The sequence below is a fragment of the Naegleria gruberi genome, assembly GCF_000004985.1.
Source record: "Naegleria gruberi genomic scaffold NAEGRscaffold_28, whole genome shotgun sequence".
NCBI classification, from domain to species: Eukaryota; Heterolobosea; class Eutetramitea; order Acrasida; family Naegleriidae; genus Naegleria; species Naegleria gruberi.
Genome location: NW_003163299.1, coordinates 314,974 through 339,207, shown reverse-complemented (window position 1 = coordinate 339,207; position 24,234 = coordinate 314,974). Strand labels below are relative to the sequence as shown.

Here is a 24,234-nt window from a genome sequence, read left to right as displayed (position 1 = left end):
AGAATGAGGTCTTTTATACACTTTATTTTGTTAATAAATTAGCACTGCTTTTAATTTCCAATGTTTACAGGTAAAGAGTTTGGTTTAGAGTTGAGGAAACCATTCCAAGAATCAACTTTAGAGTTATCCAATGTAGCAGCTTGACTCCATTTGTTGGCTTGTTGGAAAAGTGTTGAAGCAAGAGCAAAGTCCTTAGAAACGAGAGCAAGCATAGTCAATGATTGGTTGAACATTACATGATCGTCTTCACAAGAGGTTTCCATTTTAGTATAAATGTCTGATCTAATATCTTGCAACTTTTCTGGGAAGTGTTTAGCACAAAATATAATGAGGTGAGAATAGGTACTTGGCTCGAGTTCAGCTGCTCTTCTGTAGCTTTGTTCAATAATTTGTAAAATCTCTTCTGTAGATAACTCTCCTTCAATTCCATTAGTATTCTCTGATTGAGTAATGAAATGATTGTTAGAACGAGGGGATACAGCTACCTTATGAGAAGCAATTTTGTTCAACTTCTTTTCTCCAACAGATCCCAAACGTACAAACAAACGACTCAATTCTAAATTATCCTCTTCTTTCTTGTTTGAAGATCGAGAATTATCTTGTTTGTAGAAATATCTATTTTCATCCAAATAAGTTAGAGCATCAATACCATACTTGATGTGTTCATGTTCGAAACATAATTGTAATCTCTTATATGAGGAAAGGGAATCAATAGAACATGCTTCTCTGGTGTATCCAAAGGCGCACAAAAAGTCAGCCAAGTAATCATGAATTTCTTGAGCAATGAAAGGGATCCATTCCATGGCTTTCTTAGTTAGCCCTGCAGCAACAAGCATTCTAAACTTGATACTTGGAGTAATTGAAATATTATTGATAGTATGGATTTGTGACAAACCATCAATGACATACAAATTATCACCAACAACATCCATGAAAGAAATGTCACCTTTAGGTTTAGGTAATGGAATAGGGTCTAAACTACTTTGTTCATCCAATGGTGTCTTTTGAGATATTTGTGAATAGAATGCAACATCAGTACTGGCCAGTACAGTTGAGAATATTTTTCCAGTTGTAACGAAAACACATTTGATTTCAGTCTCGGTAGAGATGAGGAGGGTTGAATTCCACCAGAAAGCTGATTGAATCTTTTCTTCTACATAGTACTCCATTTTGAATGATGGTTTTGAATTAAAGATAGCATATGAATCCTGATAGGCCATCAAACACTTTCCACTCAAATTATCCCAAACAACGAATTGAGGTTTTGGAAGGTATGGTTCCGTTGAGGAACCAAATGCATCAACACCACTCCAATTATAAAGTTGGAATCCACTTTCATCAGTAAAATTAGAGTACTTTACACCAAGTAAAACTCCTCCATAAATATCATCGATACTTCCTCCATTGATAGATACATTTTCACATACTAACTTTACACTTGAATTTTCAATCTTTTTAACAGACACCTTTTTGGAAGTAAAATTGCCCTTGAGAATGGCAAAGGTATCACTAGAAGAACTCCACACAATATTTGAGCATTCTCTTTCAGAGGCAATATTTCTCCATGTATCTTTAGAAATATCAAACACAAAATATTCTCTCTCGCTTTCCCATAAAATAGAAACATATCTACCACTATAGCTTACGTCCAGTTTCACATTAGAAAGTTTACCCATATTATAGACAACTTTTTCTGATGAAAATTCTTTCTTTCCTTCTGAATTGGTTTCTACAAATCTTTGATAAACGTTCTTCTCTCTTACATATATACAATATTTTTTCTTTTCTTGATCGTTACTACCTTGTGAAACCTTTGGATCGATTGGTGTATCAAATGAAGGCATTTCAGGTTCACTTGATTGACCTAAGAGAGCATCAGCTCTTAAAAATCCAGAACAAATTGCTGGTTTTCTATTGTAAGTCATCTTGGCTAACATTAAACCAAAGCTTGTACCAATAAATATTAAATCTTGTTGAAGTGGATGTTGGTGGATAGTATAAAACTTTGGATCTTTGTTATTTGGAGGAGCATAACTGGTAACATCAATAATATTATTGTCAACAAATGCTGGTTCAAAGTTTAAATGGGATGGCATTCTAAAGATTTGTCTCTTTTGTTTCTTATTTTCAAGCATTAGTAGCCAGGATGGTGAACAATTGCAAGTTGTCACCATAGATAAACTTTTCATTGGTACCTTTGTTTTAGTTTGTTTGATTATTCTTCCTGAGTTGAGACTTCTCACTGCAATACTTTTATCAATACCTGCTGTGATCAAGTATCCAGAATTTGTATCTATGAACATGCTTGAAATACCTCCACCTTGGCATTTAGCTTCTGTATATTCAGCTTTTTCAGTATCCAAATTCCATAATGCTAAACTACCATCAGATGATGTGGTGACAATTCCTGGATATCTACTCAGAGGATCATCCCTCGGAACTGTTAATAATTGTGAAATACCTTTTGAGTGAACATTAGGGATAATCTTATTGAGAACTTTACGTTGTTGGAAGTCCCAGAATCTAATAGATCCATCACTACATCCAAGTGCTACAATTGGTTGTTTGTAAAGGAAATCGAAACAAACAATAGACTTTCCATCCAATTGACTTGATTTAACATCATCGAAAAAGAAGAGAAGGGAACTAACTTCATCATATCTCAACATGATAATTCTACTCTCAGTATGTAATACAATACATTTTGGTGGTCTGTCAGCATTTGCAAAACCAACAGCACCATTCACTCCTACCATTCTCGATCTTGATTCATCATCATTATCAACACCTCCAACTCTCATGACTGGAGATTGAACATTTTGAATTTGATCCGATCCACTCATGTTATTTAATTGCCTAAGTTTCCAATATTGAACATGTTCATCATAGAATTTAACAGATTTTAAATCTCCAAACTTTTCATTCTTTGATGATAATAATTCTTCATCATACCAGTACGGAAGTTGAACATTCTTAAAATTCTTATCAAGTGTTTTATACAAATTTGTTTCTTCCTTCTTACTTTCAAACATTGAATTTAATGAGAAGGTATGTAACAAGTCATTTTGAATATAATCAAATAAATAAACAGATCCTCTCTTATCAGCAAAAACAACCCACGATTTTACCGGATGTACATCGCAATAGTGTACCTTCATTGAAGAGAAGAATGCCTGACCATTGTTCAGTACATCAACAATAGGTGGTGCTGTTGGATCCAAGCCCTTGATTTGCTCTGGTGTAAGCTTGGGTGATTTGACGCTCATTTTTTTATTGTTGTGTGATGCTAGAATTTGATGGATGATTTGATAATTCTCTGTAAAATGAATTAAAAATTAATTTAAAAAATAAGATTTAATATTAAATTCAAAAAGAAGAAGATAATGAAATAATTTAAAATTTACAAAAACCAGGAGCACGATAAATTGGAATGGTTTCTCTAATATTTGGAATACCTGTCAAGAAGAGAATTAATCTTTCAAAGCCAAGACCAAATCCACCATGAGGAACAGTACCATACTTTCTCAAATCTAAATACCATTCATAATCTTTAGTATCCTTCATTCCCTTGTCCTTCATGTTTTGTATTAAAATATCGTATCTTTCTTCTCTTACTGAGCCGCCAATCAATTCACCCAAATCAGGAACGAGCAAATCAACGGCAGACATGGTCTTTCCATTATCATCAACTCTAGCATAGAATGGCTTGATTTCTTTTGGATAATTTGTTACAAATACTGGACTATTAAAGTATTTGCACAAATAAACTTCATGTTCACTATGTAAATTAACACCCCACTCAACTGGATATTCAAATTTAATTCCATTCTTTTGGATAGCATCCTTTTGTAATAATTCAACAGCATCTGTATATGTGAGAGAAACAAACTTTGTTCGCTTATCAGCAACCTTAGTCAAATCTTCCATGAGCGTATTCTTGTACCACTTATTGAAGAAGTGAATATCCTCTTCGCATCTTTCCAAAACTCTTGAAACAGCATGTCTAACCATATTTTCAGAGTGTTCTACAATTTGAGGTAAACCAATAAATGCTTGTTCCATCTCAACCATCCAGAATTCAGCAAGATGTCTAGATGTTCTAGAATCTTCAGCTCTGAATGTTGGTCCGAAAGTATAAACCTTTGACATTGAGGAGGCAAAAATTTCAGCTTCTAATTGACCACTGACCGTCAAATAAGCATTGACATTTTCTCCAAAGAAATCTTTGTGTTGTTCGGAAATTACTTTGAATTGCTCACCAGCTCCTTCACAGTCACTACTGGTCAAAATTGGGGTATGAATTTGTATAAAATCAAGGTTTTGGAAATATTCATGAATGGCCATCATGGCAGCATTTCTAACTCTGAGAACAGCAGCACCAGTATTGGTTCTACTTCTCAAATGTGAGATTTCTCTCAAAAATTCCACAGAGTGACCCTTCTTTTGTAATGGATAAACATCTTGAGGACAAGCACCAAGAACTGTAACTTCAGTTGGGTTGGCGAGTTCAGTAGTTTGTCCCTTACCAGGTGATTTAATTAATTGACCAGTAATTCTAACACTGGCACCATTTTGAATTTTAGAAAGTTCTTCAGCAGGACTTGATTGTGTAAATCATTTGTGTGTTATTCCACTTACATTGAATTCTTATCAAAAACAATTTGTAAATTTGGATTGCAAGATCCGTCATTGACTTCCACAAAGCAAACATCCTTTTGAATTCTTGATGTACGAACCCATCCTTCTACAAGTACTTTCTTATCAATATTTTGTTCCAAACGAGCTTGTTTAACACTACACAATTTTATATTAAATTTTGATGATGATGAAAATTTACCTCATCTTTTCAATCAATGAAGAATAATTTCTCCAACAATCCGATACGTTTTTCAAAGGAGTTTGAGCGTTTCTACTCTTGATCCATGATGGAGAAGAGGAAGGCTTGAGCCATTTCATAGTTCCGAGTCTTTTCATTTTTTTAATTATTTAATTACCTTGTTGTGTATTGCAAAACAGATCTATGGATTTTCAAAAAGGCACCCACTGAATTACAACAATTATATCTTCATGTTAATGGAAAAATTATTCCTCACCGTTTATTTATCATCATGAAAAACCTTTCAAAAAGATGATTCAAAAATTCTGCTGAAATTAAAAAAATTTGAAGATAAAAAATGACCGAATTGCAAAGACAACTTTCCTTTTTGCAGACAGTCTTTCCTCAGACTACTGCCACCAAATTAAAGAAGGGAAAGGAATCCTTCTTATTCACTGCTGAGAAGGCTGCTAGATTAACCTATGAGGATGTTCATGTTATTGGTGCTGACGGGTTGAAGGAATTAATTCGTTTGGATCAAAGATTCGGACCTTTCCAAGAATCACTCTTTCACCCTTCTTCTGTGGATAGAAATAGAGAGATGGAAACCAAGTCTGAAAACGAGAAATTGGATAAGCAAGTTGAAACTTTCATGTTACTTTTGTCACCATACTTTTTATTAAAAGCATCACACAAGGCTATTGAATATTTAGTCAGAAGATACAAGATTCATATATATAACGTTGATGCTATTATGGCTTCGATTATACCTTATCATGAAACAACTTTCTTTGCTCGTTTTGTCCAACTTTTAAATATTACTCCAACTAAATGGCACTTTTTGGAACCTATTCAAAGTAGTGGTGTTGTTATGAGTAGATCTACTTTGTTACAACGTTGTTATACAGATTTTTCAGTATTCATTTTCATTTGTGATGCTATGAAGGCTTATATTGAAAGATCTATTGATAACAAGTCATTCATCAACTTTTATGTTGTTCTCACTGTTGAATATGTTTCTGGAAACAAATTACAAGAAATTGCTTTGAAGAGAATTTTATCATATGTATTCTATGGTTTAAAGTCTTTTGATCCAGATTTGGTTGCAGGTTCATTGATGATTACAACTCAAATTTCCTCAAGTGTTACTCTTTCTGTTTCTGTTGTGGATGCCCTCATTGAAGTTTTAATTCCAGTAATGACAAAGAGTGATACGGATAGTGTTTTGATGTGTTTAGTTTTCTTGTTCCAAAGTCAACCTATTTCAAAGATGAGAACTTCATTTGTTAAATCATTATCAGAAATTGAAGGTTTTGTGGATTCTGTCAATAGATTGGTTGCTCTTAACAATATTGATAACTTTTTGAATGCCTTTTTGAATACTCTCCTTGAATACAGTTTCGAACAAAATAGTGTTACCCTTCTCGAAGAAATGGTTACTAAGATTGATTTCACAAATACTGTACCAAAGGTTATTGCCGTTTTACTTAATTTATTTATTTCTGATGCTTCATTCTCAGAAATTATCAAGAAGGTATTGCTTACATTCGAAAGAAGATATAGCTCGGAAACTGATAGAGGGTTAGAGTTGGGACTTCGTACTCTTGATGAAGAACAACATGGAAAAGCTCTTGAATTTTATTCATCTGTTTTTAAGGGATCTCAACATGAAATTATTCCAGAAATTAGTACTACCCTCTACCTCTCTCTTCAACATCACGAAAAGACAGTTCGTATTCTTGGGTTGAAACATTTAGGAAAGATTGCCAAGACAACAGTTGATGAACAAACTAAGTCATTTATTACAGAGTCTTTGTTGGAAAGACTTAATGATGAAGATCCAACAATTTTGAATTTTGTCCTCAATTTACCAGAAGTTTTGATTTATCTTACACCTGAAAAGATTGTTGATAAGATTGCCCACATTGTCAAACAAATTGAAGATAATAAGGCAGATGAGTCATCAAAGGTTCTTTCTCAAACTATTGCTGAAAAGTTTTTGATTGACAAGATATTCTCTGCTGGAAGTGTTGAAAAGATGTTAACCTTTGTTTTCAGATTCCTCTTACTCACTGCTGATTTCAAAGAAACCAATGTTAAGGTTATCAAATCTTTGCAAAAATTGAGCCATCCATTGTTCAAGAATCTTTCTAGTGTCACCATCAAGGATGCTGCCTCAACAAATACTCAAATTATCAACGCTATAGCTAAGAATATTGGATCTCAACCAGACCTCGCATTAATTTGTGAAAATACTGCTGTTAAGGAAGGTTTGGGAACCAAGGCAGTTTTACTCTTGTTGGCTTCTGCAATGAAGCAAGCCACCAAAAAGGATGCCAAACTTTTGATTGCTTCCTCCATTCTCAGATTGGTCAAGAAGTTCAGCTTAAAGTCTGGTCTTGCTATTTCTGCTAAGGACGTTTTCCATCCAAATCAATCAGCTAATGTTGACACTGGCCTATCAGTTATTAATTTAATGTTCTATGCTGCCTACTCAATGCTCGAAAACTTGGAAGCCGAATCATTGAATGTTAAGCAAATGATTAACCACTTCAATGGAAAGAGTGAATCCAAGTTTGAATATACCACTCTCTTGGCTGAATTCTTCCTTACAATCTCTGAATCAAGACTCTTCGACCAATTCACTTCTCATATTAAGGTTTTGATTGAAAAGCATTTGAAGAAACAATCCTTGCAATTCTTATCAGTATTCTGGGCTTCTGATTCTGAATTTGTTTCATATAAGCCAAAGATGAGAAGCTTGTTGATTGGTGTTATGATGATGGAAGATGATGTTGACTACCAATTCTTACTTCCAGGTCTCTTTATTGCTTTGCAAAATAATTTGTCAAAGGATATGTGCTCTGCAATTATTTCTTGCATCAAGAGAGTTCCAGGAGCCAAGCTTTATGAACACGATTTGAAGAGTCATCTCAAGCCATTATCTAAGGATACCTTGAAAAAGATTGCCACTACAATCGAATCAAGAAGTTTTGATTTGTCTGCAGATAGTTCCCATATCCAACAAATTATTACTGAATTACCAACTGAAGTTGCTGATATGATTTTGAAAGTCATTACAGTTAGCGAAACAACTTTTGAAAAGGTTTCATTACTTTCATCGCTTTCTCAACTTCCATCTACTAAGGTTATGTCTTCATTGTTCTCTCTCTTCACAACCTACCTCAAGAAGATTGAATCTGGAGAAACATTGTCAAGATTGGAAATTTTATTGGTTTCAAAATTGATCAAGCTCGTAGATATTGATCTTCTCACTAGCCAAAATCCACAAAAGTACTTTGAAGAAGGTTTACTTAAAGCTATTTCTATTGCTAAGCCAGCCACAACAACTTCTGCCATTACTTTCATCCCATCTATTGAAGTTGTCAACAATATCACAAGCCATCTCTTGAAGAATATTAGTGAAAAGAACCAAAAGGCTCTCTTTGATACTATTGCAAAAGTTTTGCGCTCATCCACTAACACCAAGTTGACTCAAGTTTATCAACAAATTCTCAAACAATTGCCATTGAATCCAGAAATCCTTAAGAATTATATTCCTACCACCACAAAGGGAATGGATACCAGTGATGATTCAACTGATAACTTGTCAGAATTATCAAATATTCTTGAACTTGTTCAAATCATGAAATCTGTTCCAAAGAGAGAATCATTGGCTCCACGCTTATTCTCTCTTTTGAAGGAATTGAGAGTAGAGTTGGATACCAACAAGTACAGAGTTGAATACCCAATTACTATGATCTTATCCGTGTTGTATTCAATTAGTACCAAGCTTGATGAAGAAGGAGAAGAAAGAAACGTCCTCGCCAAGAAGGTTGAAAAGACTTTCGATGTTGATCTCATTCTCAAGTGTCTTACTGAAAGTGATTCATCTCAAATCAGAAATCATGCTATTCTTTTGTTGGGTGAACTTGCCTCAATCTTCCCTCTTCAAATTATTGAACAAATTTTGGCTGTTATGAAGGCTGTTGAAGGAAGTTTGAAGGAAAAGGAAGGTTTTGCTTTTGATGCCATTCAAAAGACCGTCCTTCAAATTGTTCCAAAGCTCGTTGAACAAAATATGGACATTAAGTTTATTGTCAACGTATTTGTCAACTCTATGAAGTATATTCCAAAGGAAAAACGTCTTTCATTCTTCTCATCACTTGTTAAGGGAACATCAAGAAAGAACATTTATGGTTTCGTACTTCTCATGTTGACCCAATGTGTTAAAAATGGTGATCAAGAAGACAGTGCAATGATTACTGCTTTCTGCCACGAACTCGTCGAATATTTCCAAGTTAGCAAGCAACTTGTTGCTTTGGTTAAGTTGGTCAACATTGGTTTATCAATCTCAAAGGATGATGATCCAAAGAACTCTTTCTATACTCCTTCAGAATATTCTGATGAAGAACGTCTTGCTTTGCTCGTCTTTATTCTCGAATTCATTTCTGAACACTTATCATCAATGGAATTCTTGAGAATGCTCATTTTGGAAGAAGAAAAGGATAAGGAATCATCTCAAAGTTATTTGTTAACTGTTGCTGAAAACTTGAATCAAATCAGAGACAACATCAAGGAACCAACTGTTGTTGATTTGGTTGATGAAGTTTATGCTAAGAGTCAACAATTGTTGAGCTCTCAAAGCTTTGTTGCTATGATTAAGGCTCTCTTAGACAGTAGTTCTGTTACTATGAGAGAAAGAGCTCTCTTCATTTTAAACACTAGACTTACAGATGAAGCATCTAGAATGGTCTCCAAGTTGATTGAAGACGAAGATGTTTTCATTACACTTCTCAAGAGATTGAAGGCTATTCTTAGTGATGCCAAATCAAGCAACTTCCTCGTCCAAGGATCAATCATTTCAGTTGAACTTATGGCCAGAAGATTTGCTAAGAACAAACCAAAACGTTTCGTAGCTATCACACCAGCTGTCATTGCTCATTTGCAACACAAGTCTGCTGCTATTATCTCTTCTGCTGCTTTATGCCTTTCAACTTTATGTTTTGAATTGGGTAGTGATTCATTGGAATTCTTACCACAAATCTGTCCAACTTTCACTGAACACATTTCTGCTGTTATTGCCAAGGAAGAAGACATTTTGGAAGACGAAGATGAAAAGGATGATGCTGATTCTAAGCAACTCTTAGTTTTTGGTATTCTCTCTGCTTTGGAATTAATTTCTAGAGTTCATCTCAAGTTTATGAGTCCATACTTGAAGAGCATCATGAATATCTTGTTGAGCACTAGAATTATCCATTCTACTTCTAAGAAGATTGCTCAAAAGGCTTCTGACATTTTATTCTTCTTGGCCACCAATGCTGAAACCAGACATATCCTTGAACCAGTATTTGCCTCTTTGGAAGCTTCAGTTGCTTTTGGTCACGAATCAGTGGTTAAACTCATGACTGTTGTTTATGAAATTGTCAATGTTATGGATGCCAAATCAGTTGAATCATTCCATTTGAATATTATTGATTTCTTCTTGGAAGCTTTGGACTTGAGAAGAAAGGGCAAGTTCGAAGGAAAGGCTCTTGAAACAGTTGAAAAGGCAATTTGTTCTTCATTCGAAGCATTCGTTTTGAAGCTTAATGAAGATTTACTCAAGCCATCCATTAAGAAGATGCTTGATTGGGCAAGAGAACCTGTCTCTGCAAAGGAAGACTCTGCCAGTAACTATTTGGATTATGGTGATCACAAGTTTGCACCACCAGATGCTGCTAGATTGATTGCTTTCTATAAGATTGTTATTAGTATGAACATCAAATTGGGTTTCCTTTTCATTCCATACTTTGGATATTTATGGCAAAATATTATTAGAGATATCAAGGCTGTTTGTGGTGAAGAAGATGAAGAATCTGACGAAGAAGAAGAAACAAAGGAAAATTCAAAGAAGAGAAAGTTGAAGGAATTAACAACCAAGAAGCAACCAAAGCTCTGTATTATTTCGTCATCTGAAGAAAGAAATCAACTTGCCTATTTGATTCTCAACGCCTTAACACTCTGTTTCCTCAATGATAGAGAATCATTTGTTAGTTCAAATGATAGATTTGAACAATTAGTTGAACCACTTGCCAAGATTCTTGGAGTTGAAGAAGTCTGTGAACACAATTATGAACTCATTACCAAGACATTTGGTTCCCTTGCTAGTGTTGTTACTCAACAACAATGGAAACCACTCCAATACCAAGTTTTACAAAAAACTAAGAATGAATCAACTATTTGTAAGAGAACTGCAATTGGTTGCATTGCTTCATTCTATGAATACGTAGGAAAGGAATTTATTATCATGTTACCTGAAATGATGCCATACGTTGCTGAATTATTAGAAAGCGAAGATGAAGAAGTTTTGAAGGATACTCGTAACATTGTCTTGACTATTGAACAAAAGACTGGTGAAGAAATTTCACACTTCTTATCCGAATAAATTCATACTAAAGTTTCATCACATGAAATTGTTTTCGGCATACAATTAAAGTATTTCTCTATCACTGAACCATAGATGATCCATCAACTTCACTTGTCAAAAAATGTCTCAAAGTCTGCCCAAGAAAATTTTACATTATCTTCTTTACATAACATGGATAGCAGCACTTGGCTATCAATTGTATTTATTCATTAGTGAATATCATCAAGAACAAACGATCACATCCTTCTCTCATCATTCCGATCATCAAATATTATCAGAAAATTATTTATTTGTGATGGCACAAGATAGTAGTACAACCTGTCTTGAATCAATAACTAACAATACTCAATATTGTTGTCCTGCACCTTATCAAAGTGAAGCTAGAAAATCAAAATTGACCGCCTTCTTATTATCTTTCTTTTTAGGTATTATTGGAGTTGACAGATTTTATCTTGGTTTTTATTTGGTTAGTATTAATTTTAATAATAGAATTCAATTAAGTATTTCTGAAATAGATGGGTGTTATTAAATTGTTAACATTAGGAGGATGTTTAATTTGGTGGTTAATAGATTGGATTATGATTTTGACAGATCAAATTACAGATGTACGAGGTTGTGCAATGAGAGATGACATTAGTAGTTCTGAATAGAATCATAATATCAAGTGATTTCACACCAATTTTCTAACCAAATTTTCAATAAAATATTAAAAAATATACAAAATTTATGATTTTACTAATAATATTATTAGTAATATTTATATTATTAATAATAGTAATACAATAAATATTATTACTTGAACTTTAATAAAAACAAAAATCCAAAATAAAACAATAAAATTTAATAAAAACTCTAAAAAATTGAGAGCACATCAACAAGCTCCTTGTTGCTACTCACATAATATTGAACAATGCCAAATCAACATGCATCGATAGGAGGAGGAGGTAGTCATCACTTTTATTCCGCTTCACCATCAGCAAACACTCCAATATCTAGATCTTTTGCAATGTCTCCTCAAGAAGACGACGAAGAAAATGATGAATTAAAAGTGGATTTTTACTTTCCAGGAGCAGCCAGTCTTTCGGATCAATTAGATAGTAAATATCACTTAATTAATTTTAAATAACATTTCATCAAATTAAATAGAAAAAGTGATGGTAATTTTGAGAGATGGTAAAAAACTAATCGGAATTCTTCGTTGTTATGACCAATTTGTAAATATGACTCTAGAGAAAACTGTTGAACGGATAGTAGTAGAAGATAAATATGGTGATTTGGATGTTGGTTTATATATCGTTAGAGGTGAAAATGTAGTATTAATGGGAGAAGTTGATGAATCACGAGACTTATCTTTAAAACAAGTTCCAGTTGATGAAATTTTAATGTTAAGTAAATTAGAACAAGAAAAAGAAGAAGAAAGATCCAAATTGAAACAATTACATTTAAGAAATAGAGGTAAGATTTCAATATCAAGATTTAAATTATTTATTCTTTTTAGGTTTACTTGAAATAGGAGATTATGGTGGATTTGGACAATCAGAATGGTAGTAGTAGTATTAATTACATTACCATTATTAAAATGTATTATTTATTCAATTGTATGATTTACATAATCTTATTAATCTTCTCCGTTAATGAATTCAGTCACGTTTTTCTTCTTCATCTCTCTTTTCTAAATTTAAAAAGAACAACAAAAAAACGATCATTTGCTAATGGCCTCCACAATATCAAATTTATCTTCTCCGGCCTCTTCTCCATCATCTACAACATCAACCTCTAGTAATAGTAATATCGTAACCACACCTAGAAAACATCTCACTCCTCTTTCAACTCCCACCAATAACAATGTATCCATAACTACCATCATCACTCCTCCCATTAAAACCAATGACAATCATGTAACAACACAAGTTGCCAGTACAAACTCATTAACTTTGGAAAAACAAAATACAAATCTTCTGAGCACAAATAATGGCATTCACAAGGCAACACATAAATCTTCTAGTAATAATAATAGCAAACAAATTGTTATTACTCAACAAGTTTTAAATCATCCTATTCAAAAATCTAACCGTTTAAATAGACAATCTGAATATTTACATTCAATTGGAGATCATGGAAAAGCAGCACAATTGAACAGAAAGGGAATGTCAATATTGGAAAGATCAAAAAACTTAACTTGTGACAAGAGTGCTCTTGACTCAATTAATCATTTGATTTCTCATTATAAATCTGAATATAGATTCCAAAGAAATTTGGATGAAGCAACCACAATTACAAATAATATGAATGGATCGACAATACTGAATAATAGATCGAGAATTAATAATGGACCAATTGTGATGGAACAATACGGAGACAGAGAGATGATTATGCCAAAACAATATGATCTTAGTGAATCTATGATTGGACTTTCAGCAACTCAATCAACTAATAATCATAATTTATTGACTATGAATGATTTTAATGGACAATGCCTATCTCCAATAGGTCATAATGGAGGTGATACTCCTTCACAATCAACTCCAACAACCCCAGGAGTTACACTCTATTCAGAATTGTATAATTTGTTTATATATCCTTGGATTCAATACCAGAAAAATTTGGAAGAGGCAACCGAAAATGAACAATTGAGAAAGCTCTTCAATAAGACTCTTCTTTCCACTCAACAAAAGCTGAACCAGGTCATGCAGAAAACTCAATCTGCAGATGAGACTGATATGGCTAATTCACAATTTGGTAGTATGAGTGGAATGTCTTCACCTCTTCATCCTATGGCCAGCAGTACAGCTATGCATACTGATATTTCTAAAAAGTTGCTCTCATTAAGCTACAGTCTCAATGCCGATAAGGTTACTCGCCTTACTAACTCTGTTAGCAAAAAAGACAAAGAAATAGAATTGCTTAAAAAGAAAATCAAAGAACAACAAGAGATTATTTCCAAACATGAAGAAAATTGGAAATTAATGAAACAAGAGGCAATGGAATCGGCCATGAACAAGGCAAACAAATAATGTTTTTTCCATTCAATTGTTTTCAATACCGATGATGAATATATTGAGAAAAGAAAAATAATTCACTATTTAATCTCTCTTCAAGAATCGGCACTTTGGTGAACTGAGGTCAAGTTCAAAGCGGTTGTATGTTGGCGCGCAAATTTTGAAAAATCCTCTTACAGTTTTTGTTCTTAAAATAAAAAACAAGAAAGTGAAGGGACGGGTTATTACCCTTAAAAAATGATGTTTGGTAGCGATAATAATTCACTATCGAAGAAAATCAATGCCCAACAACAGAGAAAAGTTAGGAAATGGGGCAGAGGAGCTGGACCTATTCCAGTTACAAATGATCAAGAATATTTGGATGAATTAGCACAACAAGCAAAGGAAAAGCGGAAGCAACAAGAGGAGGATGCAAGAAGAGATAAGGAGGAAATTTTCCAACACTATAAGAATTATTCTTTAGGTACATCGTATGTTTAATATTCAAATGTTCGGATTATTGAAATATGTTGGAATTAATGTTTTATGTTGTATGATGAAAATATAATAGGGAAAGGTCGAAGGATTTATGGAACGAGGAAGATGAAGCGGAATTGTACAAAGAACCAACCCATACAGCTGTAAATACAAACACAATACGTGAGGATTTGTAAGTTGTTGTTGTGGAATAGTCTTTTAATGTTGTAACCGAAAACAGATTTGGAGGAAAAACTAATGAGGCTCAAGAATCATATAGTTTTAACAGGCATAGACCAAGACGTTTGGAACAATTAAATAATAAGAATATTATTGAGGAGGATGGTATGTCTCAACTCTCGAGTAAACTTTCACAAGGATCTCAACCAAAAGGAAAAAGAGAGGAAGCTTATGAAAAGAAGAAAATGATGAGAATGATGAAGAAGAATGGAGATGTTGGCTTGTTTGATGATGACGTTAGTTCAACATCTTCCAATCAACAACAACAAAATTTATTTGGATCTGAACCTAGATCTAAAAGTACTCCTAAAAACATTAGTCAACGAGATTTAGTTTACGAACAAAAAAGACAGGCATTACGAGAGAAAAACCCAATAATTCAAAGAAGAAAGCCTCAGGAAATTACCAATGATCCCGAGTCAGATTATGAGAATGACCAAATGAAATATGTGGATAATAATAAGCCTAACTATGCTAAACCAACGAGGAAAAAGAATCAAGATATTACTCATGACCCTGAATCAGATTATGAACACGAACAAGAAAAATATACAGAGCAAAACAGAAATCAAATTCAAGGAAAACCAAGACCTTTAAGGATAAAGAAGAATGAAGTAACTCACGATCCTGAATCTGATTATGAAAACGAACAAGATAAGTATCAATTCCAAGGAGGATCTCATATGGATCCAAAAAGACTCTCAAGAAATGGAGGAATATCTCATTCCCAACCAGCAAGCACAGTCGTAACACCAAAAAATGAATCAAAAAGGGCTAATTCGAATAACACTAGTAGAGATTATGATTTTGCATCTAAGGGTGGTAACATTTTTGATAAAATGGGATCAAATGATCCTCCAATTCCAAGAAGGAGAGGACTCAATAGGCTTTATAATGATTACCCACCTTCCCCTAGTAACAATAGTCAAGTTTCTCAAAACTCAACACCATTCCAACAATTACCTCCCCAATCACAGAGCGGATATAACAATAATGCTTTACAAACACCTAGGTCCTATGATGATAATTACCATCGATCGGTATCGAATAATAGCTCTAGACACCAAACTGCTGTTGCTAAAAGTCCAGAAAATGATTTTTATATTGGATCTTCATCAAACTCTACCTATAGCAGCTCTCCTATTTCACACACCAGAAAACAAGTGTTTAAAAGTGAGCTGTATGGAAAAGATGAGAATTCAAAGAAACAGCAGCAACAAGCTGAATATAGAATGCAACTAAGTAAGTATTTTTTCGATTCAAGATACCTAATATTGTAACAGTGCAACAAATGGAACAACGAGGAAATTCAAATAGTAAAAAGAAAGAGTTTCAAGAGGATGTCTTGCTGCCGTCTCAAAAATCACAAGAAGATGAAATGAGATCTCCCTCATCAAAATTCTCCAATCAACATTTCCACCAATTAGAAAGTAATCTTCCTTTTGGTTCTGGTGATGGAAAACCAATATCTCCAAATAAGCCTGCTTCAGCCATATCAAACATTGGTAGTACAGATGTATCTAAGCAAAAGCTACAAAAACAGATGGAATACCAAGCAGAGCTTCAAAAACAGTTAGAAGCAAAGAAAAGGGCTGAAGAGGAAAGAAAGAGAAAAGAAGAGGAAATGGATAGAAAAATTGAAGAAAATATCAGGATTAATGCAGAAAAAGAAAGATTGCAAGTGGAAAAGGAGCGAAGAGAGAAAGAGTCAAAAAATAATCCTCCAGTTGCTGTAGGTGATGTGACGTCCAATAGAAGTGCAGTAATAGATCCAGTACCAATGCCGATTGTACCAGATGTTAAAAATGATTTATTTGGAAACCCATCTGAAGCCAGAAGATCCAGAAGACAAAGGGATACAATTGTTATAGAAGATAGTGTCCCTCCACCACTCAATCCAGTTGAGGTGAATTCTGCAATAGCTGAACCTCCCCTTCCAAACATGCCTAATTTAAATAATTTCAATAACCATATGGGAGGTGGTATGCTTCCTAATATCTACCAAAGTCCTCAGATGAGTCAAATGCAAATGATGGATAATAGCAATCCTATGGTAGCTCAAATGATGAATCAGATGAAACAAACAGATATGATGTTTCAATATCAAATGGCAAATATGCAATCTATGATAGATGCAAGGTTAGATAAGAATCTCATTTCCTATTTATTGACTCAATTAATGCAACAAAATAATGGCATGGTTCCTCCTCAACAAGCTCAATTTCAACAGTTTCAACAAACACCACAACTACACCCTCAGGTTCCTTCCCTTAATATTTCGAGTAATTCACAGGAAGATGATAAACCAGAGCCTGTGAGTGCAAGATCAAGAAGCCTCTCAAACCCAGTAAAACCTGTTACTCTTGAAAAAGAAGTTTCAATCGAAGAAAGACCTATTCGAAGAAAACCAAAGAAAGTTGAGCAAGAAGAACGTTCAGATCATGATGAGGCTGTCATTCCAAAGAAAGAACCAGAAGCTGCTCCAATAAGAAGAAGGAGGAAGCTGAAGCCTTCGCTAGAGGAAGAATTTGAAGAACCAAAATCATCCAGCAGATCTAATCAAGAAGAAGGACCTCCTTCTGCTTCTAAGAAGAGCAAGAGGGTTTTTAAGATTGGAGGTCAAAAAAACGCTGAAGAGGACTCTAACCACAATGAGGAACAAGAAGTTGCAGCTCAACCTAAGATGCCAAAACCTGGACCTAGATCAAGACGTGTTTTTTCAGTTGGAAAAGGAAATGCGAATAATGAAAGTTCTCCAATCCATAGTCAACCACTTTCTGATGAGGAATATAGAAACTTAGATTCTGATTAAATTATTAATTTATTTATTTAAATAGCTAAATCTTTCCTGAGCTATATATTTTAGAGTTTACTTGCTGTTGCTTTATCAACAACACTTTCTCCCTTCTTGAATGGATCTACAAAGTTATCAGCATTATGTGTCACTCCAATTTTTATCAACCAATCTCTAAGTCCATAGCCTGTAGCTGCCTTCCATGGTCGTAATTTATCAATTTTAACCATTTGATAATCACTCAATTCATCCTTATCAATACAAATTTGCTCATCTTTATCTGTTCCATTAGAAAGCACTTGAACATGATAAACAATAATTAGCTCATTTCTCAATGGAAAATTGTAAACTCCAATCAAATCCTTTTCAGATACTTCAATATTTGACAAACCCAATTCTTCTTTAATTTCTCTCTTACAAGCATCAAGTGGAGCCTCCTTAGCTTCAATAAAACCAGAAACCAAGCCATACCAATTTTCAGGCCAAGTCTTATTCTGAATTAAAACAACATGTTCATGATCTCTCCACTCGACAATAGCTGCCACCACTGGAATTGGATTATTATAGAAAGTGTAGCCACATGATGGACAAACCATTCTTTTAAACACTTCCGATGGTTTACTACCTCTAGGAGAGGATGGTTGTTGGTGATTTGGCAACTTTTCAATTAACTTGTTTAATTCCTCATTTTCTAAACTAGATGAAGAAGAAGCAATCTTTGGGATTGTCTTTTCATTCATCTCGGTACCACATCTCTGACAATAACACTTTCGTGCAGACATTTTTATTGTGTTGGGTTTTGTGCGTCCTTTGAAAGTTTCGACGAAGGACAAGGAGATTGTAAATTGTGTCCGATTAATTTCTGGTTGAGTATTGATTAATAATTACAATTTTCCTTAAAATAATAATTAATAATGATGAAGGTTTATTTTCAAAATTGGAAACTCTCCAAATCTAATAATTGATCATCATGATTTTATAACATCTTTAAAAAAGTGAATCAACTCAAAGCTTGAAATGTTTCCCAAATTATTCAGTGTTCGAATCATCAATGAATTAGAAGGTGTTGTTGCTATTCGGGTGTTTTATGCCAAGCCAAACGAAACTCTTCCAATCTATGAAGAATTTCAAGTAAAAATCAATCATGCTCACTTGTTTGAAAAAATTGAAGAGGTGAATGAATTACAATCGAATAGTACTGTATCACCTCCTCTACAACCGTCATCATCATCTGCTTCTTCTACAGATAATCAAATGAATGATGAAGAAGCTGAAAAGGAAGAATCCAGATATTACATTGATAAAATTCAAGTCTTTCTAGGTGAGGGAAAGGAGGAGAGGATGTGGACTTTTGACTCACCTTTTCTCACCCAAGATTCACAGAAGGAAACATTTGTGCTTATTCGAGATAGGAAGGGTGAGGTAGAATTGAGACATCTTCGTGACAAAGATTTGAGAACAAAGTATGACTATTCACAAGTATTTGGAAACTCTGCAGATGACATTTTGGGTTTTTAACAATTTATAAAGAAGAATTGGATCACTAAACAATTGAAAATATTTGTGTGTGTAATAATTTATTTCTTCTTCTTGGTAATTCTTTCGAATTTTTGGAAATTACTTTCCTTATTTCTTTCTCTCTTGTTAAGTCTTCTTGGATCGAGTGGAATGTAAGCATAAGGATCAACAGCTCCTTGACCTTTCACTTTGGCTCCACCAAAGACAATCTTTGTCTCTCTCTTGTGTTTTCTCTTTTCCAGTTTGGCTAAGAAAAGTTGGTCAGCATTCAGTTCTTGTTCCTTCTTCTTTGAAACTGGTGCACCTCTAGCAATAGATTGCTTAATGAGATCAACAGTTCTTTGCTTTTCGGTGAACTTCTTTGATTCTTCAGAGTCCTTATCTTCATCTTCTGGTAGATCGTTAATAACCAATTTACCCTTATTGACAGCAAATTCAGAATCTTCCTTCTTTTCTGGTTCTTCATCAGACATTTCTTCTTCCTTTTCTCCATCCTTCTTTGTCTTCTTTACTCTGTGCATACTCTTGAAAGTATTCTTCAAAAAGTGATGACGTTCCTTTTCAGTAACAGTATCCTTCAGTTCATCAAAACTGAACTTTTTGAAAAGCTTAGTGACAAGGAATCTGAGTTGTACTCTCAAACTGGTTCCTCCTGATTTCTCGTTAGAATGGTTAAAGAATGTATTCAAATAAAGAGATACGTATGGTTTGAGTGTTTCCTTATCGAATAAGGTTACACATCTCTTGAAGAATTGCATCAATGATGAAACAACCTTAACATTTTCATCTTGTAAAACAATTGTCACAGAGTCGAAAACATCCTTCAAAATTGGTTGTAAATATTTAGAGTAAGAAGGAAGAAGTTCAGACAATGCGTTGATTGTAGAAGCAATCATGGAATTTGATTTACCACACAAACCTGGTAAAACTCTTCTAACAACAAAATCTATCACATTAGATTGTTTTTGTTCTTGTGTATATTTGTTATCAATGAGTGGATCAATAAAGGCCTTCAAAGTGGAAATGGATAAATCTCTACTCTTTTGATTTTCAGTGTTATCAATATTGAAAATACATTCACCAATAATTATTGTAGAAAGTGGATTATTGAAAATCAAGTCATGGTATTTAGTGACCAAGAGGTTGAAACACTTGACTCTGAATTTCTTTGACATGGTAATTTCAGCAATAGATTGGAAAATTGTTAAAATTTCATCGATAGTTTCCCTCTTCATTGCAACACCAGAATCTCTCTTCCATGATGAAAGTAAAATGTATAATCCCTTGTATGCTTTCTTTTGCAATTTAGGTGTGGTACTGGTAGTAATTTTAAGGTATGGGATGAGGAACTTGTAATAAATTTCAAGACAGGAATTAGGTACAGAATTAAGCATTGTAATAGATAAATCAAAGAAACCAAAGAATTTCTCTTCATCAGACTCGGAGTTAATTTCTAAAATCTTCTTAAGAACCAACTTGAAGTAGTCAGTAACAGTTGCATGATCACAAACTGAGAAGAAGGCAGTAATGGCCTTACCGACAGCATTTTGAAGATCAGCTGTTGTGGCTTTAGAGTTTTGTTCGACATACAAGTTGAAGAGGATTGGAATAAATTGTTTGTTAAAGTTAGCAACAGCACGAAGACCCTTTTCACAAATATTCTTATTCAAACCAAAGATATTGTCAGGAATTTTGCCAGTTGTTGCAATATTGTGATAAGTGTTAATAGTCAATGCCAAACTGTTACAACAAGCAATCTTGATTTGATAATCAACACCTTCCTTTGCACTGCTATTGATCATTTCACCCAAAAGTGGAGCAATAGTGGAAAATTGTGATTCTAAATCGATTGGATAACTACAGAATTGTGGTAACAATGCCCAAATCTTTTCATATAAAGTCAAGAAGGAATTATTTCCATGTCTATCAACTTCAGTAGTCTTGCTCTTATCGTAGAATGACTTGGCCATTGGTAAGAGAACGTTAACCCAATAAGCAAGTTGTCCATTAACACAAATACCAGTAAGTTTAGAAAGATCTTGTTCATCATTTTGTCCAATCTTCATGTTAGGAACATTTGAGTAATCAACTTTATGATTGATCAAAATACTCAAAACCCAACCATCAAATGTAATACCTCCTTCCTTGAATGCTTCGGCTGGTCCCAAAACACGAATACAGTATCCAACAATCTTTTCCAAATAATAGACAGATCTAGCATTTTTGAGTGTGGTTTGTTCAAGTGCACTGGCTCCTTCTTTCTTCTTATCAGATTCTCTCTTGAGTAAATCTTGCAAGACGTCACTAGTAAAGAGTAAAAAGTCCAAAACACAATTGTTGATTGATGAAACTTTGATACCTCTTGATCTAACTAAACCAATCTTCAAAATAGTATCCAAGGTAAGTTGAGAAATCAAGTCATATTTAGCATAATGAGTATTATCCAATCCAGTTTGCAATGTGTTAGCAATAGCCAACATTGGAGATTCTTCATCATCATCCATTGAGCTATTCTTGTTTCTTTCTCTAAAAAGTTCAGCATCAAAACAATTCCAAATCAAGTTTTGAAGATTTGTGAATGCAGCAGAGCTGGTTTCTTCTGATTCATTCTTTGCTAAAATAAGTGATTCAAAAATTAATTTGAAAAACTTGTGAACTCTACTAGCAGAAAGTTCCTTATCAAGTCTATGAAGACATTTGTGGGCGTGAGTCATCATTACAATGTAGGCAATAACCTTCTTTGGATCATCACTCTTCAATGTTGGACAAACTTTTTCAGTAAGGAAATCTATCACTTTAGCAATACTAGGGGCGGCAATATTCTTATTGTTATCAAAAATGTTTTTAAGTGTTCTATAAATTTCAGCACAAATATTGGCAGGTAAATTGTTTGAATTTCCCTTCAATAAAATGTCCAAAGTTTTTTGTAATACTACTACTATATTCTTCTCGCCTAATTTTTCACTCAAACATCCAATTCCTTTAATGACTGACATTGCAATTTCAGCATTTCTAGTCTTACTTGATGTTTGGTATTGTTCAATAAGATAAACTGAAACCATTTCGTCCTCAGTTAAGAATAATTGGTTCTTTTCCATCAATTGTTGGATAGTTTGAATACATTTTTCTCTAACTTGAACTCTAGTATCAAAAAGGAATGAAAATATTAATTTTTCTAATTGTTGTTTCTTTGGGAAAAGTGGAGATTGTGGTGGAACATCACCTAATTTTGCATTAATTTGAAGAAGGAGAGGAACGAGTTGAATTGTGACATATTCAAACTTGTCCATACTTTGGTGAATATTTGTCATTGCTTGTCCAACAAAGTCCAATGATGAGTGTACAACAGCAGGTTTGATACTAAAACTATTAGAAAATCCGTATCAATTTGAAAAAACTTACTGTTCAACAACAATTGAAAAGAGTTGAAGAAGTGATGCACAGTTTTTAGCATCGCTTTGTGAAGAAGCAAGTGTTTTAAGAATTGCTCCATAGAATGATGTCGGTTGGAGTGGTTGTTTTTGTTTGTAAATTGTTTCCGTTATAGCTTCAATAGATATACACATTGTTTTCCAATTTCCTGTATTAACATCTCTCTTCTTTAAAACAGATTCAAACATGGTAAAAGCAAGAGGGGCATTAGCCTTCAAAGCCTCCGAAAATTGATAATAACTTGATTGTTCTTGAGGAGCTGATGTTGAAATAACAGCTCTAGAGGCCAACTCTTGCTTGGTGGCTGTGTTACTAACAGCAGAAGAAGCCGATGTTGCAGCTCTTCCTTTTCGTTTGGCTGAAATTTTAGCACGGAGTGATGGAGTTGTGCTCATATTTTTTATTATTCACACCATCATCAAATATTTTATTGATAAGTTGGTTGAAACAAAACCACTATTTATTCTACCTGATAAGCTGATGGTAGCTAGTTCTTTCGTTTCTTATTACTTCTCCACCATCTCTGAATAATAATACATGAATTTCTCAATCGTTTGTACCACCTTCTCACTTTGTAACCTGTACACCAACTGGTCATTAGTAATAAAAGAGCATTCACAGTGTCAGTATTATATAATTGCATAATTAGTCTCAATCGTGGAACTTTTAGTGGAAGCTCAGCAACTATTTCTCTTGAAGTGGACATGAAATTATTAGGGTTATCCACAATACTCTTAATATTTGGAAATAGAATGGAATTGATACTTTTCAGTAATTGCTCCTCCATTGTGGACAGTTTCTTTTCTGAGAAGTATTCTCGTGTAACTGATACGTCCAAAATATTAGTATTAAATCCTTCCCGTTCCTTTAAGTGGTGAATGTCATCTATAAAATCTCTGATCATTTCCTCATTTTCATTACTAACTTTAAATTGGTTTTTACAAGCATCCAACTTTAGATCATTAAATTTGTACACCTCATGAATAAAGCTTGGATAGCTCTTTTCTTTGGATTGCTCTTCCCTCTTCGGTGGATCTTCTGAATCATATTTTACAAATCGAAGTTTTCTTAGTGGCATTGAGGTGACAAAAGAAATATTCTTCTTTTCAAAATTTGCAAAGAAACCTGTATCCTTAATATTATTATTTACACTCATCGAAAAGCTACTGCACGATGAACTGGTTGGAGAAGAATCCTCAAACAATAATCTTCCCATGAGAGGTGAGGAACCAATTAGAGTATGTCGAGCATTCATTGATGACATTGATATTCTCCTTGGTGAAGAACACTCTAATAATGATGTCGATGCAAGCAATGGTGATCCGATTGGTGAATCCGCAACTGATGAAGTTCCTAAACTTTTCCTCAAAGACTTTGCTTTTGGAGGATTACTCACAGAAAAACTCTGAGAAAAAGATCGGGCCCTCTCACCTTCTTTTGGCACTATATTTACACGAAGATGTTGCAACTTATTCTTCTTAGAATTCTCTGGTGAGGAGGCGTCTTTTGTTGGAGAGGATCTTAAGGGTATTACCAATCGATCATGTAGACTCATTTTTTTAAGGTTTTA

General features: G+C 34.0%; 9 protein-coding genes across 9 annotated transcripts; 5 read left to right on the top strand and 4 right to left on the bottom strand.

The window, feature by feature from the left end:
* Positions 1–50: 50 nt before the first annotated feature.
* Positions 51–3,266, bottom strand: NAEGRDRAFT_68453 (uncharacterized protein; the record flags this gene model as incomplete). The annotated part of the gene is made up of 1 exon (XM_002676352.1): positions 51–3,266. The coding sequence occupies one exon, from the start codon at positions 3,264–3,266 to the stop codon at positions 51–53; it is 3,216 nt and encodes a 1,071-aa protein (XP_002676398.1).
* Positions 3,267–3,393: 127 nt separating this feature from the next.
* NAEGRDRAFT_68452 (uncharacterized protein) lies at positions 3,394–4,974 on the bottom strand (the record flags this gene model as incomplete). The annotated part of the gene is made up of 3 exons (XM_002676351.1): positions 3,394–4,600; positions 4,639–4,794; positions 4,838–4,974. The coding sequence occupies 3 exons, from the start codon at positions 4,972–4,974 to the stop codon at positions 3,394–3,396; spliced, it is 1,500 nt and encodes a 499-aa protein (XP_002676397.1).
* A 200-nt stretch (positions 4,975–5,174) lies between these two features.
* On the top strand, positions 5,175–11,265 carry NAEGRDRAFT_80021 (uncharacterized protein; the record flags this gene model as incomplete). The annotated part of the gene is made up of 1 exon (XM_002676437.1): positions 5,175–11,265. The coding sequence occupies one exon, from the start codon at positions 5,175–5,177 to the stop codon at positions 11,241–11,243; it is 6,069 nt and encodes a 2,022-aa protein (XP_002676483.1). The 3' UTR covers positions 11,244–11,265.
* Positions 11,266–12,231: 966 nt separating this feature from the next.
* Positions 12,232–12,733, top strand: NAEGRDRAFT_34170 (uncharacterized protein; the record flags this gene model as incomplete). Its single annotated transcript, XM_002676436.1, has 2 exons — positions 12,232–12,322; positions 12,372–12,733. The coding sequence occupies 2 exons, from the start codon at positions 12,232–12,234 to the stop codon at positions 12,731–12,733; spliced, it is 453 nt and encodes a 150-aa protein (XP_002676482.1).
* Positions 12,734–12,933: 200 nt separating this feature from the next.
* NAEGRDRAFT_80020 (uncharacterized protein) lies at positions 12,934–14,449 on the top strand. The gene has a single exon (XM_002676435.1). It carries the CDS (start codon positions 12,938–12,940, stop codon positions 14,237–14,239), a length of 1,302 nt encoding a protein of 433 aa, XP_002676481.1. The 5' UTR covers positions 12,934–12,937; the 3' UTR covers positions 14,240–14,449.
* A 12-nt stretch (positions 14,450–14,461) lies between these two features.
* On the top strand, positions 14,462–17,732 carry NAEGRDRAFT_68449 (uncharacterized protein; the record flags this gene model as incomplete). The annotated part of the gene is made up of 4 exons (XM_002676434.1): positions 14,462–14,694; positions 14,775–14,873; positions 14,922–16,162; positions 16,204–17,732. The coding sequence occupies 4 exons, from the start codon at positions 14,462–14,464 to the stop codon at positions 17,730–17,732; spliced, it is 3,102 nt and encodes a 1,033-aa protein (XP_002676480.1).
* A 50-nt stretch (positions 17,733–17,782) lies between these two features.
* On the bottom strand, positions 17,783–18,454 carry NAEGRDRAFT_49655 (uncharacterized protein; the record flags this gene model as incomplete). Its single annotated transcript, XM_002676350.1, has 1 exon — positions 17,783–18,454. The coding sequence occupies one exon, from the start codon at positions 18,452–18,454 to the stop codon at positions 17,783–17,785; it is 672 nt and encodes a 223-aa protein (XP_002676396.1).
* A 277-nt stretch (positions 18,455–18,731) lies between these two features.
* On the top strand, positions 18,732–19,232 carry NAEGRDRAFT_68447 (uncharacterized protein; the record flags this gene model as incomplete). Its single annotated transcript, XM_002676433.1, has 1 exon — positions 18,732–19,232. One exon carries the CDS (start codon positions 18,732–18,734, stop codon positions 19,230–19,232), a length of 501 nt encoding a protein of 166 aa, XP_002676479.1.
* Positions 19,233–19,291: 59 nt separating this feature from the next.
* Positions 19,292–24,219, bottom strand: NAEGRDRAFT_80019 (uncharacterized protein; the record flags this gene model as incomplete). The annotated part of the gene is made up of 3 exons (XM_002676349.1): positions 19,292–22,592; positions 22,635–23,054; positions 23,252–24,219. The coding sequence occupies 3 exons, from the start codon at positions 24,217–24,219 to the stop codon at positions 19,292–19,294; spliced, it is 4,689 nt and encodes a 1,562-aa protein (XP_002676395.1).
* Between the last annotated feature and the right edge of the window lie 15 nt (positions 24,220–24,234).

Excerpts from the sequence above, each read along its gene's own strand:
- NAEGRDRAFT_80020 (XM_002676435.1), top strand. The coding sequence starts at position 12,938 with ATGGCCTCCACAATATCAAATTTATCTTCTCCGGCCTCTTCTCCATCA.